At 39.5% G+C, this 15,130-nt stretch overlaps 1 protein-coding gene across 2 annotated transcripts in view; it reads right to left on the minus strand.

Moving 5' to 3' along the window:
• Window positions 1-4,600: 4,600 nt before the first annotated feature.
• Window positions 4,601-15,130, minus strand: part of rsf1 (remodeling and spacing factor 1) — a 28,023-nt gene continuing 17,493 nt past the window's right edge. Inside the window, exons 6-17 of one of the 2 annotated variants that reach the window (XM_031897348.1) lie at window positions 12,924-14,782; window positions 11,622-11,831; window positions 11,150-11,254; window positions 10,669-10,748; window positions 9,626-9,680; window positions 9,432-9,538; window positions 9,192-9,265; window positions 8,598-8,657; window positions 8,291-8,495; window positions 6,952-7,172; window positions 6,559-6,753; window positions 4,601-5,934 (exon numbers count right to left, since the gene is read on the minus strand). In XM_031897348.1, coding sequence (XP_031753208.1) covers window positions 5,345-5,934; window positions 6,559-6,753; window positions 6,952-7,172; window positions 8,291-8,495; window positions 8,598-8,657; window positions 9,192-9,265; window positions 9,432-9,538; window positions 9,626-9,680; window positions 10,669-10,748; window positions 11,150-11,254; window positions 11,622-11,831; window positions 12,924-14,782 — 3,761 coding nt within the window. In that variant the 3' untranslated portion in view covers window positions 4,601-5,344. The remainder of the gene's footprint in view (window positions 5,935-6,558; window positions 6,754-6,951; window positions 7,173-8,290; window positions 8,496-8,597; window positions 8,658-9,191; window positions 9,266-9,431; window positions 9,539-9,625; window positions 9,681-10,668; window positions 10,749-11,149; window positions 11,255-11,621; window positions 11,832-12,923; window positions 14,783-15,130) is intronic. The other variant, XM_031897349.1, reaches the window with a different exon arrangement.

Here is a 15,130-nt window from a genome sequence, read left to right on the forward strand (position 1 = left end):
AAAGGTATTAAATGGGTGATTTCTCCACCCTTTGTAAGTGAAAAGTCCAGTTGCTGGCTGTCATAAAGTCTGTTGTAAATCAGCCAATTCCATTTTTTTTTCTATAGCCGCCGTACACATACCATTGCCTATATGCTATTGAAGAAAACATATGTAGGACATGCCAGAAACTTTCTTAAGGGGGTGGTTCACCTTCAGGTTAACAATTTTTCAATTGGTCTACATTTTTTTTTTTTTATAGTTTTTGACTAATTTACCTTTCTTTTCAAACCTTTTCCAGTTTCAAAATGAGGGTCACTGACCCCGGCAGCCAAAAAACTATTGCTGTATGAGGCTTCAATGTTATTGTTACATTTTATTACTTATCTTTCTATTTAAGCACTCCTCTACTCATATTCCTGTCTCTCTTTCAAACCACTGCCTGGTTGTTAGGTTAAATTGGACCCTACCAACCAGATAGCTTCTAAAATTCCAACCTGGAGAGCAGCTGAACAAAAAGCTAAATAATTAAAAAAACTGCAGTTAAAAAAAAAAGACCAATTGCAAATTATCTTAAAATAGCATTATCTACATTATACTAAATGTTAAAGGTGAACAACCCCTTTAAAGGGGATATACAGCCTCATTTAACAGCCTATATTATTTTCTGTATAACTTTCCCACATAAACTTATTATGCGGGCTGTCCAACTGGAGGGGTGCGGGCCAGATGTGCGCCCCCCCCAGTCTGCCCAGAGACTCCATAGGCTTCACTATATGACCCTCCATCATGCTGTATGAGAAATAATCAACCCACTACATGTTGGACAGCGCAGCTACTATGGATCGTTTTCCCCCACGCACTCCCCTCCTCGGATGAGAAAGCAAAATAGACCAACTTCAAGTCTGCTTTTGGACCTGGTCTAAAGGACAATACAGCAAGTGCCTGACATAGGGATTGGACGCGGCAGCTGAGGGTTGCTGGGAGTTGCCTTGTTTTACAAGAAATCTCTGGAAACTGATTGGTTGAGACGCAGTAAAAATGAGGGACTAACTTAAAAACATACATATTTGTAAGTAAGTTTATATTGGGAAAGTTGCTTCTTATAAAGTTCATATTGAAGTTTAATATATAATTAAAGCACAGCAAGAAGAAATAGTTATACATCAAAGTGCCGGTAACACCATATATTACCTTTGAGTTACCTATTAGTGTGATGTAGAACGAGATAATCTGGGACAATTTGCAATTGGTCTTCATTTTTTATTATTTGTAGTTTTTTTTAATGATTTCAGTTTTTGTGCAGCAGTTCTCCAGCTTGGCATTTCAGCAGCTATCTGGTTGCTAGGATCTAAATTACCTTAACAACCAGAGCGCAGTTTGAATAAAAGACCGATATATGAATAGGAGAGGGCGTGAATGGAAAAATTATATAAATGAAAAATAACAATAAAACTGTAGCCTCACAGAGCAAGTGTTTTGGCTGCCGGGGTCAGTGACCCCCATTTGAGAGCTGCAAAGAGTCAGAAGAAGGCAAATAGTTGCTGCTTAGTAGCTGTGGAGGCAGCACTCTGGGGCCCTTTAAGCCCCTCCTTGCTTAGCAAGATACATTATTGGAAGTTTAATAGCTTTACTACGTGGGTGCTCATAAGCCAGGCAAAACGTATGTTCAACTCAACCCTATTCATTGCACTGATGCTGAATAAGAGGGTATTTACTGCCCCTTTAATGGGCTAATAAGATGAAGTCCTCCCCTATGAAAATTAGACAGTAAAAATGTTTTATTTAAAGATGTCGGTAAAACAAAAATACATTTACAGATGCATAGAAATTATATTTACTGCTTGTGTAACTGGCCCTTTAACACTGCCATTAGACGAATACTAAAGGAAAAAGACCACGGTATAGTGGCCCCTTAAGGTTTATTATTATCATCGAGCCTTTAAGGGGAACTCTGGCTTCCGAAACCAAAATTTGTTAAAGAGAACACAGAAACCCCTAATATCCCTATCCCTGTAATCTGTTCGTTCAAAAAGTAGGAATAAATCCCATTTTTATATGCTGAAATCCAGCTGCAAAACTGTTCTTCCCTTTCTGCATCATTTGAAATCCTGGCAGGGGAGGAGGGACTAAAACACTGATGTTACAAATTGTAACAACTTCCCCACAGCTTACAGACAGCATGCAGGAACTACATAACCCACAATGCATTGCACTGGGATGTTCCTTTCCTTATTGCAGCAGGGAATTGTGGGATTGGGAGGAGGCAGGCTGAGGGACAGGCGACTACTGTTTCATTTTATTTGAGTCACAAAGTAGTCAGCCAATCAGCAGGAGAACAGGGGGCAGGGCTTAGGGAACTGTTCCAAACCAGATTATTACATTAAACATCATGAAAATGCTGCAGATTGTTTAACTGATGTATATTGCAAAGTTGCTTGAAATTATGTTTTCTTTTCAAAAAGCTTAAGTTGTGTTTGGGTGGAGTTCCCCTTTAAGGTAAATTCCACTGGGGTGTGTGCACCTAAAACTCTGCTTTGCTCTATACTCTACTGCTTGGACCCAGCTAGATTGACAAGGTACTGGTTCAGTCACATTTCGATCATGAAAATGTCGACAACGGATATCCGATTCTATCCTACGTGCGGTTTCATAGGGGAGTTTTGTTTCATCTATCACTATCTCAAGTCTAAATGGGTATCAGAATTAAGGTGGCCACACATGTGGCGATTTCCGATATTTCGTGCGACCATCAGGGCTGAAACGGCAGATAAGGAGGTAGAAACAATAGGATTTCTAAATCCTTCTGCCGATTCAGCCCTGAAGGCAGATTTTGCTCAGGCACCTTCTATGGCGACTGATCAAAATCTTTTAACCCGCCTTATCGGCGAGTCGACCGATATCAGCAGCCTCCTGCGATATCAGTCGACTTGCCATACACGCACCGAATATCGTACAAAACGGGGTTTTGTACGATATGATCAGCGCGTGTATGGCCAGCTTTAATCTGCCAGCGTGGCGCTGCATTATCCATAGAGGCGGAGCTGTCAGCATGCACACACCAGGACCATATTTAAACAATGATCGTTCTGGTATATATCTGGTACAGGTATGGGATCCCTTATCTAGAAACCAGTTATCCAGAAAGCTCCGAATTACGGAAAGACCGTCTCCCATAGACTCAATTTTAATCAAATAATTCCGAATTTTAAAACGGATTCTCTGTAATAATAAAACAGTACCTGTACTTGATCCCAACTAAGATATAATTACCCCTTATTGGGGGCAGAACAGCCCTATTGGGTTTATTTCATGGTTAAATGATTCCCTTTTCTCTGTAATAATAAAACAGTACCTGTACTTGATCCCAACTAAGATATAATTACCCCTTATTGGGGGCAGAACAGCCCTATTGGGTTTATTTCATGGTTAAATGATTCCCTTTTCTCTGTAATTATAAAACAGTACCTGTACTTGATCCCAACTAAGATATAATTACCCCTTATTGGGGGCAGAACAGCCCTATTGGGTTTATTTCATGGTTAAATGATTCCCTTTTCTCTGTAATAATAAAACAGTACCTGTACTTGATCCCAACTAAGATATAATTACCCCTTATTGGGGGCAGAACAGCCCTATTGGGTTTATTTCATGGTTAAATGATTCCCTTTTCTCTGTAATTATAAAACAGTACCTGTACTTGATCCCAACTAAGATATAATTACCCCTTATTGGGGGCAGAACAGCCCTATTGGGTTTATTTCATGGTTAAATGATTCCCTTTTCTCTGTAATAATAAAACAGTACCTGTACTTGATCCCAACTAAGATATAATTACCCCTTATTGGGGCAGAACAGCCCTATTGGGTTTATTTAATGGTTAAATGATTCCCTTTTCTCTGTAATAATAAAACAGTACCTGTACTTGATCCCAACTAAGATATAATTACCCCTTATTGGGGCAGAACAGCCCTATTGGGTTTATTTCATGGTTAAATGATTCCCTTTTCTCTGTAATAATAAAACAGTACCTGTACTTGATCCCAACTAAGATATAATTACCCCTTATTGGGGCAGAACAGCCCTATTGGGTTTATTTCATGGTTAAATGATTCCCTTTTCTCTGTAATAATAAAACAGTACCTGTACTTGATCCCAACTAAGATATAATTACCCCTTATTGGGGCAGAACAGCCCTATTGGGTTTATTTAATGGTTAAATGATTCCCTTTTCTCTGTAATAATAAAACAGTACCCTGTACTTGATCCCAACTAAGATATAATTACCCCTTATTGGGGGCAGAACAGCCCTATTGGGTTTATTTAATGGTTAAATGATTCCCTTTTCTCTGTAATAATAAAACAGTACCTGTACTTGATCCCAACTAAGATTTAATTACCTCTTATTGGATGCAAAACAATCCTATGGGGTTTAATTACTGTTTTATTGATTTTTTGGTAGACTTAAGGTAAGGAGATCCAAATTATGGAAAGACCCCTTATCCAGAATATCCTTGGTCTCGAGCATTCTGGATAACAGGTGCTATACCTGTATACACAAAAAAAGAAAAAAAAACCCCGAATGTTTTCTGGATCAGACTCTAGAAATGACAGCAGCAACTTGAAACAATATTTTTTTTATAAGACCTTCTGACACAGAAGTGGTTAAATATACATAATTTCTAGACTAGGTTTACAAAAAACAAAACAGGGCGACCAATTGTATATCTAAGACTCACAAAGCAACAGTTAAGTAGTTGGTAATTTTTATTATGACTGCCTGTTTATCGTAACCTAAGTACTGAGTATTTAAATAGAATATATATCTCATATGAAAAAAGCTAAAAGCAACAAGTGCTTATCCCTACCTCCCCCGCCCCCTCCCGTCCTCCATGTTGGATTCTGCTCCCTGCCCCAAAAGTGAAAAATAATTGTGTATTTTTGGGACACATGGAATGCATTATTGTCCGACCCCCTATTAACAAATTTCCGAAGAGCCACAAAAAAAATGGTTTTCTTCTTTAAAGGTTATTTTTTTTTGTTTATTCCACCCCCCAGGTTGGTTTCCATCAGTAAAATCACCCCCCCCCGTCCACAAATGCAATGAAAGGATGATGATAAAAATGGAAAAAAAAAATGTACAGAAATCTTTGCAAGTTCGAAAACTGGTCACTTCACAGAAAGACTGCAGGACTGGTGGAATATTCACTTCTATAAAAGGTAAAATCTGTAGTGGAGAGGTCTTTCCAGGAGGAATAAAATTGCCTTTTCTGTTTTTTTTTTCCTTTTAAGATCTGGCCCGCTGGTATGAGCTACTGTGGAATAAATTAGCACAAATGAAAAAAAAAAAAAAAAAAAAGGAGTTTTATAACTGTTCACTGTTACAGACATAATCCACAAGGTCAGTTACTCGCAAGAGTTCGTCTTCGTCTTCCTCTGGCACTGCGGCTTCCTGGTTACTACCTGTCCCGTTGGAAGCCTGGCTGATATTGGCTGAAGTGTCCTTAGTAGCCTGACTTTTTTCACTTGGCTTCCCAATCAAACTTTCAATAGTTTTCCCCGGGCTTTGTCCATTGGTGGAGGGTAAATCCACCAAACTATAGTCCAACGGGCTTCCGTCTTTCCCTACGTTATCAAAATCATCGTCATCGTCGCTCTCTATCCGGTAACAAGGCTTTTTAGTGCTTTCTGGGAGAGTGCTTGTGGCGGGTGGTTTTTCTACTGTAGGAGGCTTTTCATCTGCGGGTTTTGGTTTTTCCTTCTCCTTCTCCTCCTTCTCCTCTTCATCGTCGTCGTCATCATCCTCATCTGTCTCAATTCGGTTGAGTCGTTTTTTGACTGGTTTCTCCTCCTCTTCAGACTGCTCATCATTGGAACTTCTAATTCGTTTCCGCAATGCATGCTTCCTACCCCTATGTTGCAGGTCATCGTCCGAGTCTTTGGAGTAGTCGCTCGCTAAAGAAAAATGATTAAAAAAAAAAAATTATGATTTGGATAAAATTGTTTATATATGTATCTGTACAGGAATATGGGAGTAAAATTAAAAAGATATCCCTGAGTTCCAGTGAAAAGGTTACAGGAGGGGCTCTGTGACTACATAAAAGCACAAGGCTGAGTTATACAGGGAACTCTGAGTATCACTCATGTATTATAAGGGATAATGTACCCCCTAGTGTAAATGATAAGGATATTAGCAGTCACTGAGGGGTTCTGTGCCCATATAAAGGCACAAGGCTGCAGGCTGAGTTATACAGGGAACTCTGAGTATCACTCATGTATTATAAGGGATAATGTACCCCCTACTGTAAATGATAAGGATATTAGCAGTCACTGAGGGGTTCTGTGCCCATATAAAGGCACAAGGCTGCAGGCTGAGTTATACAGGGAACTCTGCATGAAATCCAGAATTCGATTCGGGATTCTGCCTTTTTCAACAAGATTCGGCTGACTCCATGCCTCTGGCCGAACCTTAAAATCACGTGATTTTTATATATTACTATATATATACATACATACACATATATACACACACACAGTGTGTATGTTCTTAGTAATCTGTGTGAATGAAAGCAACCTTACCATTGCTGTCAGAGCTGGAAAACCTACGCTTGAGTATCCTCCTCATCTCTTTGCCTCTGCCGTAACGAGCTGCTTTCTGTGAGCCTTCGCTTTCAGACTCTTCTCTGTAATTCACCATGCGTTTTTGGTTTCTCCGCGATCGCCTCCTGCGAGTATCCAGATAATCGTCGCTATAATCACTGGAGCCTTCAGTTTCTGATGAAGATAGAAAAATGATTATTGCTTTTACAGGACAGACCAGTGTCTGGCATGCACTCATGAATCGGCACTCATGAATGAAAAGCCCAAATGAATGAGCTCATGTTAAAGTGATATTTCTCACATAAAAACAATACTGTACAGCCTGCAGAGATATATACACAGAATGTATTGCCATCAATATAAAGTCCTCACCAGACTCCTGAGGATCCTCATCAGAGTCGTCCTCCTCATCATCATCGTCGTCATCATCCGAAAATCTCCACCTTGTAGACCGCTTTTTTATGCGCCTACTTTTCCTCACTGGCTGCCGGTAGTGCCTCCTTGGTTTGCGTGCACCAAAGTCACTCTCGTTTGATTGCTGGTCTTCCTCGCTCTCTTCTGCATTCTCAGACACTACAAACTCATCCTGAGATCTAAAATTTTGAGATGCAGAGGATGATTTTAAACATTATTTTCTCTCACAGAGGGATAATGATTTAGCAATAAGTAAAAAAAATATCCTCCTTTGGAGGACATTCCAAAAATGATGGGAAGATATCAGCAGATTTGTTTCATATGGAGATCCCGGTCACAGCCCCACTGTTAAATGAATGATATAACGTAGGGGACTAATGATGGTATCACTGTGACTGCAAAAATGTCAATATGTAGGCAGGCGTAATGCAACCTTCTGGACTGTCCCAGTACTGGTATATATACCAATATCTGTACTTAGTGCAGATTTTATTTTTACAGTAACCTTGGATATTATGCTTATTCAAGCAATCATCCAAGCTCTCTTATAGGCATTAACAGAATCTGCATTCCCCAACCTCACTGCCCTCCCTGTGAGGAACCCCCTACGCTGCTTCAACTGTAAGTTCCGTTCCTCTAATCTAAAGGGGGGGCCCTCTGGTGCGCTGATTGTTTTTATGGGAGAAAATAACATCCCATGTGTGCCTATAATCCCCTCTAATGTACTTGTACAGAGTAATCATGTCCCCTCGCAAGCGCCTCTTTTCCAGTTTAGTTGCAGTCTCTGCACTCTCTCCAGCTCATTAATATCCTTTTTAAGAACTGGAGCCCAAAACTGCCCCCCATACTCAAGGTGAGGCCTTACCTAAAACCTATGAAGAGGCAAAATTATGTTTTCATTCCCCAGTTAATAGGCCTCATGTGCAAAGCCCCATGCAGTATTCAAAGTGCAAAGAAGGCCTCAATCGGGCATTTTTTGCATTTTCCCTACTAAGTGGTGCATTGTGCAAATATCTGCAGGCCTCTGCACTCCTTTTGTTTAAAATTTCATAGGAGTCCCAGAGGTTCTATTAATACTGTCTGTTTAAAGAAATGTAACAGCAAATGAATGCAGCTTCTGGGGAACTTGCTGTAAGCCCTATATCCACCCAAACTTTGCTATTTAGAAGAAAATCTTTAACAAATTGAAACCACAGAAGTTAATATATATCCATTACTTTACAATAACAGTTACTAAAACATACTTATCCTTGTTTTGGTGATCATATATAAACAACTAGGGTATATGAAGACTGACCCGTCGCTAATCCGGAACTCATCTTCACTTTCCTCCTCTTCCATGTTGCTGTCACTGTCCAAGTCATTCAGCCGCCTGCGTTTTTTACGGCGAGAGACTGCTCTCTGTGGCCGTTTTCCTTCTGTCTTTTCTCCTTCCAAAATGGTGGAAATGTCCTTTCCTCGGTGCCCAGTGATGTTGGACATGTCCTTCCCTCGACCAGTAGCTAGCACATACAAAAGGGAAAAAAATGGTAATTTTCATTGGGCCATTTTAGACAACATGGAAATGCTTATTAATATAATAATAAGGATTCCAAGCGTGTTACCCTGATGCTTTGTGTTATCACAGTCCATACGTGCGGTATGTGTGCTAATGTGCAACAGTCCTATGCAGGGAAGATTAAAGGGGTTGTTCAATTTTGAGTCAAATTTAGTATGATGTAGACAGTAATATTCTAATAAAATCTGCAATTGGTCTTCATTTTTTATTATTTGTATTTTTTTTTATTATTTCATTTTTTGCTCAGTATCTCTCCAGTTTGCCATTTCAGCAGTTATCTGGTTGATAGGGTTTAAGTTACCTTAGCAACCAGGGAGTGGTATAAATTAAAGACTGGTATATCATCATTAGAAAACCTGAATAGAAAAATAAGTCATAAAAAGTAACAATAGCAATAAAATTAGAGCCTCACAGAGCAAACAGAGCAATAGTTTTTCAGCTTCCGGGGTCAGTAACTCCCATTTGAAAGAGTCAGAAGGAGGCAAATAATTCAAAAACTACAAAAAATACAGATTAATTGAAAAGTTGCTTAGAATTGGTCCTTCTATAACATTAAAAGTTAACGTTAAGGTGAGCCACCCCTTTAAGTTACCATGCTTTCTCACTCTAAATGTAACTAGAAGGGAGAAAAGGAATCTACCTCCACCCCCTCCATCTGCATCTCTGATATCATCTTCTATTGCTTCATCGATTGCTTCATCGAATTCATCAAACCTAAGACAAGTTGTCAGTAAATGGAAACATTAAGTGAAAGGAAAATTCAATTAACATACAATCAAAATACTATATCCAAATCCAAGATACATTTCATCTAACTCATATCTAAACCACAGCTGTGCCACGGCAGCCAAAGCCTACATAATAACAATAAAAGTCCAACCTGTAGCTTATGAACTTTCTTGCTCTTGTGGACCGTCTTTCCAATGACTTTGGTTTCTTTTTCTTCTTTTCTTCTTTTTCCTGTACCTCCGGCACCTCCTCTTGTTCCTAATGCAACATTTCAATATCAGTTCTCAGTGTTCTATCCCAAATCATGTGCCAGTTAGTGATAAGATATGGAGATGAAAAGCTTACTTGAGTTGGGATGATGTTCTCGAGGCTGATTCCAACGTAAACTAACCGTTCTTTCCTACAATGAAAACAATACATACGGGTAATTATACGTTTTGATTGTTATGACAAACTACCAAATCACAGTATGAATATTCAAACTATGGCCTTCAGGTTGGAGTTCCTCAGACGGCCAGATATGAATTGCAGTTTAGAGATCCCAGCCTACAAAAACACTCAGCTCTTGCAAAAATGACTAGTGTCAGGCTAATGTTACATAGCAACAGTCTGGCCAGTATTTGCAAGATCAAGTGCAAGTTCATATGTCTCTTCATTTGTAAGCAAAACAGTCACATTAATACTTATAATATACTTGCTATTGGATGAATGCTATCAATTTAAAGGATAAGTAAACTTTTTTTTAATCTTTAAAATTACTCCAACATACCTTTCTCCCTGGATGCAGATTTATTTAGTTGCTCTATTACAGCCAGTTCAGCTGCAGCTTTTGCTGACTTTGTTGGCTAGTGTAAAGCGCTGTCCCCTTTTTCTTTCTGAGCCCTTTTCTCCAATTATGAAGACCTCAAAGAGTTGCCTACTGGACATGCTCACTGCCTCTGCTCCAATTAAAATCAATCAGGCATGCGCAGTAGTCACCTCTGATATTTTCATAGTCGGAGAGATAAATCTGAATGCAGGGAAAAGTAAAAGGTTTACTTATTCTTTATGGCCATTTTGCTGACCGTTCTCTGGCATTAATGATGTCAGACCATGCTCTCTGCATTTTGCTTTCTTGTAAAGGAAAGTTGGACATTGAGGAATGTGGCCTATTTGCTTTCTAGTAAAGGGACAGCAACAAAGTAAGGAGCATATGGGTTGGATAAGGAGGTTTGGGTCAGACTCAAGGTTAAAAATGTATGCTGAGTCAATAGCAATTGCATAAAAGCTATGGAAAACAAAGGATACTGAAAATTGGAAAGCAAATGCATTTTACAGTCTTTAAGAGGTAACTGATGCAACTCGCAATAGCAGCAACAGTGGCAATGTTAGGAAGTGCAATTAAATACCTCCTCTCTGCTCGCTCCTTCTTCTTCAGAACCACATCTAAATTCTGTAACTGCTCATCCAGTTTTTCACACAGTAGCTTCTGTTTATAAATAAGGGAAAGGTATATTAATCAGCAAAATTACTTATCACTTATTTTTGCTTCCGGTAATAAGTGTTTATGCCTTGATACCTATTTACTGAGCCTTAACTAAAAAATGAAAATGAAAAAGATGCTATATGACCCATCTGATGTGAGAATGCTCCCATTGAAATCCTTGGAAAAGGCTAACGCTTAGTATCTCAAATACATGAGCTACAATACATTGGGGCAGATAAAGAGTTGGATAGGCGCTATGTAGTAGAGAAGAAATAGGAATAGGAATAGAGGAATAGGAACACAGTAGTCTAGTATAGTAGTTTATAGTAGAGCGTCAATAGTATCTATATTAGTTCCAAACAATAATTGTATACGGATACTAAAATGTGCAACTGGAATCATACATGTTGGCATGGAGGGCAGAACCATTCTCCGTCTGGAATCAACATCAGGGGTGGCCTAAGGCAAGCCGTATGGTATCCACTGTCACAGGAGTCACACAACAAAATCTGAATGAAAAAACAATACGGGTAAATTATTAACAGTTCAGCATCCCTTGTTAACACAGTTTAAAATGCTGCAGAATAAATAAGGAATTTCCTACTGAATTGTGCTTAGTACAGAGGAATCCCTATGCTGCCATAGTTTTTTGGTATCTCACTGTACAGGCTATGAGCAAACTTAGGGGGCTGTTCCTGCTGAATTGTGCTTAGTACAGGGGAATCCCTATGCTGCCCTTCTATTATCTCTATCACATACATACAAAGGGTTTATTAAAAAAAAATAGTTTTGAATCTGTAGCAGGAAACTAGTATTTTTCTAGTGATGGAGCAGATTTATAAGTTGTGGTACGTTTGCAATATATTTAGTACTAACCAATTCTGGGTGGTTGGGGAGGCCACACTTCTTGCAAGGCTCATCATCTTCACCGGGGGCACCATCTTCCTTATTCTCTTCATCTTCTGAATCCCCCTCTGAATCCTCCTCACTGTCAGACTCCTCACTTTCATCCTCACTGGAAGATTTGCGTCTCCGCCGCGACCGAGAGTTTGTCCAACGCGCTCGCCTCCTCTGCCTTGGTTTATTCTGATTCAAGGTGAGAAATACACATACATTAGCTGGAACAGAAAGCTGCTCTTAATAATAATATGGCCCTGGTCCTTTACAGCCAGAAGCTTTATTAGCTGTGCTCTCTAGGAAACTTATGAAGGAAGAAAAGAGAATGTAAAAGGAAACACAGACAGGATTGGTCCCAGAGAATTATCCACAGCCCTGCACTGCCTCAATCTATTTCAATAAAAACCCACATATTTGAATTGCAATGACCCCTGTAAAATTTCATATTTTTTAGTCTACACGTTAAAGATTTTGATGTTCTGATGAGAAAACACTAGGACAGCTCCCACTGAAAAACACCAGTAATAAGATAAATCTGGCTCCATGGTCCATATATTTGACTAAATATATTGTGAATAATGTAATGCCTATTGTAAAATATAAAGCTATTATAAGATACTAAGAAGTTTCATGACCCTATAAATGTACACGTCATGGAAATCCAAGGTGGCTTCTAATATCCTCATATTTTATAACAAGGGGTACATTATTTGTTACAATATGCAAGTTTTCACTGAGTAATGTGACAGAAATTACATTCTATCATGATTTTTATGGGGTACTTTTATTTCTAAATTTCACTGTTACACAGCAAATAATTCACTCTGCCATTTAACATTTCATTCTTCAACCAATAAATGAATTTTTTAGCTGTAATATTGGTGTGTAGGCGCCATCTCAGTACATTGTGCCTGAGTCTGAGCTTTCAGCCAGCGCTACACATTAGAACTGCTTTCAGCTAACCTATTGTTTCTCCTACTCCCATGTAACTGGAGGAGTCCCAAGCCGGACTTGGATTTCTTACTATTGAGTGCTATTCTGATACCTACTGGGAGCTGCTATCTTGCTCCCTTCCCATTGTTCTGCTGATTGGCTACTGGGAGTAAGTATATTAATAATTATATTATTTACATGATATTTTGTATTATAATAAAATAGCTGTAACCCCCAGCTTATATATAAATATTTTTCCTACAGTTCTGGTCAAAATGCCCAACGTGCCACAGCCGTAAGTAGGCAAGGCCCATGACATTACTGGACACAAATCTTACAAACAAGCACCTTTTTTATTTTTTGGCTTGAGTCTTTATCAGTCTTTCTCTCGTCATCTTTCTCTGTTCTCTGAGAAGCAGGCTTGTCTTCCTCGTCGCTTTGTTTCTTTTCTGCCTTTCGATCTTTGACTTCAGCAGCTGGCTTCACCGAAGGGCGGGAAATTCGAGGGGAACGCCTCAATGTGCGACCGATACTTTCCTCAGCCTCCTCTGAAATTTCAGGCTGTGCCTCCGGTACCTCATGTCTCCTATTCTTACTGGCCACCCGGATAGTCCGAATTGTCAACTTTATTCCCTCTTTATGCCTCTCTGATGTTGTTTCCTGACCTTCTGTCTCACTGCTCTCATCCACTGGGTCATGCTTATATCTAGATCTACTCTTTGAAGCCGGTTTCTCTGTATTTGAGACCTTCTCCTCTTCCTCCACCGGAGTTTTACCTGCTTGCTTTTTCTCTTTCTGGGTAGATTTAATCACAATACTGTCACTGGCTTCTTTTGAAACACCTTTATCTTTAGGTTTACATTTCAAAGAGGTTTTTTGATCGTTCTCCAAAGATTTGGGGACCTCTTCCTCATCTTGCTCCTTGGGTTTGCTTTCAGAAGGTACTTCAAGTTTAAGCGTTAAATTCTTTGCACCTGTAGCAGCTTTTTTAGAGGTCTGTGGTTTTTTAGTCTTCTTTGTTTCCATTTCTGGCTCAACCACAGGATCATCTTTACTAGCTTCTTTAATGGGTTCAACAGATTCAACCTTTTGTTTAGGCTCTACCTTTGACTTTTCTGATTTGCTCTGATCCTCTGTCAAATTCTGGGGAATGGTTTTAGATTCACTGTTTTCTTTTGATTTTTCTAAAACTGGGTCTTTATTGGCCACTTCACTCTTTGTATCTGGTTGTGATGTCTCCTTGGCTATGGCTGACTTATCTTCACTGGACTCAACTGCTGGTTCTTCTGTTGTTACTTCTGCTACTTCCTTGGTATCGCTGCTGATTTTACTCTGCTCAGTGCCTTCTGGTGGTACCTTTGAAAGTGCTTTTTGCTCCGTTTTTTCATCCGATGGCAATACAGAATTACTATCAATGTCTTTTTCCGAACTGTCGTTGCTAGAGGCATTGCTAGGCTCTTTGGAGCCGTGAACAATTTTGATAACTCCAGAGTTTTTTCTCTCATTTAAGATGCCATTTTCTTCCTTGGTGGCAGTAACAGTCTCTTTCACGCTGTTGGTTTTATTCTCCACTTGGCTCACCTTTGTTTTGAGCGTTGTTTTTTCACAGTTCATTTCACCATTAACCAGTCGCTTTCCATCAGGACCAGTGCTTAAACTGGTCTTAACATGGTCCTCATCTTGCTTTCCGTCATCTTTAAACAATGGATCTTTTGAAGGAGTAACAGATCTACAAAGGGAACCTTTAACGGGGCTATCAAAATCATCTGTCAGTTTCAGTTCCCGTTTTTTCAGAGGAATTTTTGCTTGCTGATCGTTCTTCATCTTCTCCGTTTCCTCCACCGTCTTTTCCGCATGATCATCTGCGCGTTTTACGATCACTGATATTTCAGCCCTTTCAGGTTCTTGAGGTGGAATTACCCTATCAGTGCTCCCTTTGGGTTCCTTTAAGTCCTTTGGTGCTGTTCTTTCCTCTTTCACAGGCTTTACATTTTCCTTGAAGGAGTCATTCTCTTCTTTGGCAATTTGCTTGTCCGTCTCCATGTCTGAAACAGGCTCTGTCTTTATTTGCAAAGATGATTTTATAGGTTGACCATCTTCTGTTTTAAGGCCATTACTTTGATCTTCCTCCTTACAGTTGGATGGAGACTGCTGACTCTTTTCATCTGGCTTTTCTTCCTTAATTGCTCCATCCTCTGGCGCTCCCTCTAGACCATAAAAAAAACATATAAACAACCAAATAAGTGATTTTATCTGCTTTTACAAATGTTTTTAAATAATAAGACAGCTTTAGGCAACTGTTATGTTGGCATAACTATTGAAAAAGGCCCCATAGCCCTTTAGAAGGGAAGATCTGTGCCCCCAAAGATGCCCCAGTAGCCCCCATCTTCTTTTCTGCTGATTCCCTGCACATACTCTGTGCTGCTGTCACTTACCTGAGCTTAGGGACCCACTCACAATATACTGTGTATATAGAATATTACTATCAAAATATAAGGCTGATTAGTATTCAATGCAGATAATCACTACATGGCAGCTCAGAAACCAGTGCAATT

The sequence above is a fragment of the Xenopus tropicalis genome, chromosome 2, assembly GCF_000004195.4.
Source record: "Xenopus tropicalis strain Nigerian chromosome 2, UCB_Xtro_10.0, whole genome shotgun sequence".
Taxonomy (NCBI): Eukaryota; Metazoa; Chordata; class Amphibia; order Anura; family Pipidae; genus Xenopus; species Xenopus tropicalis.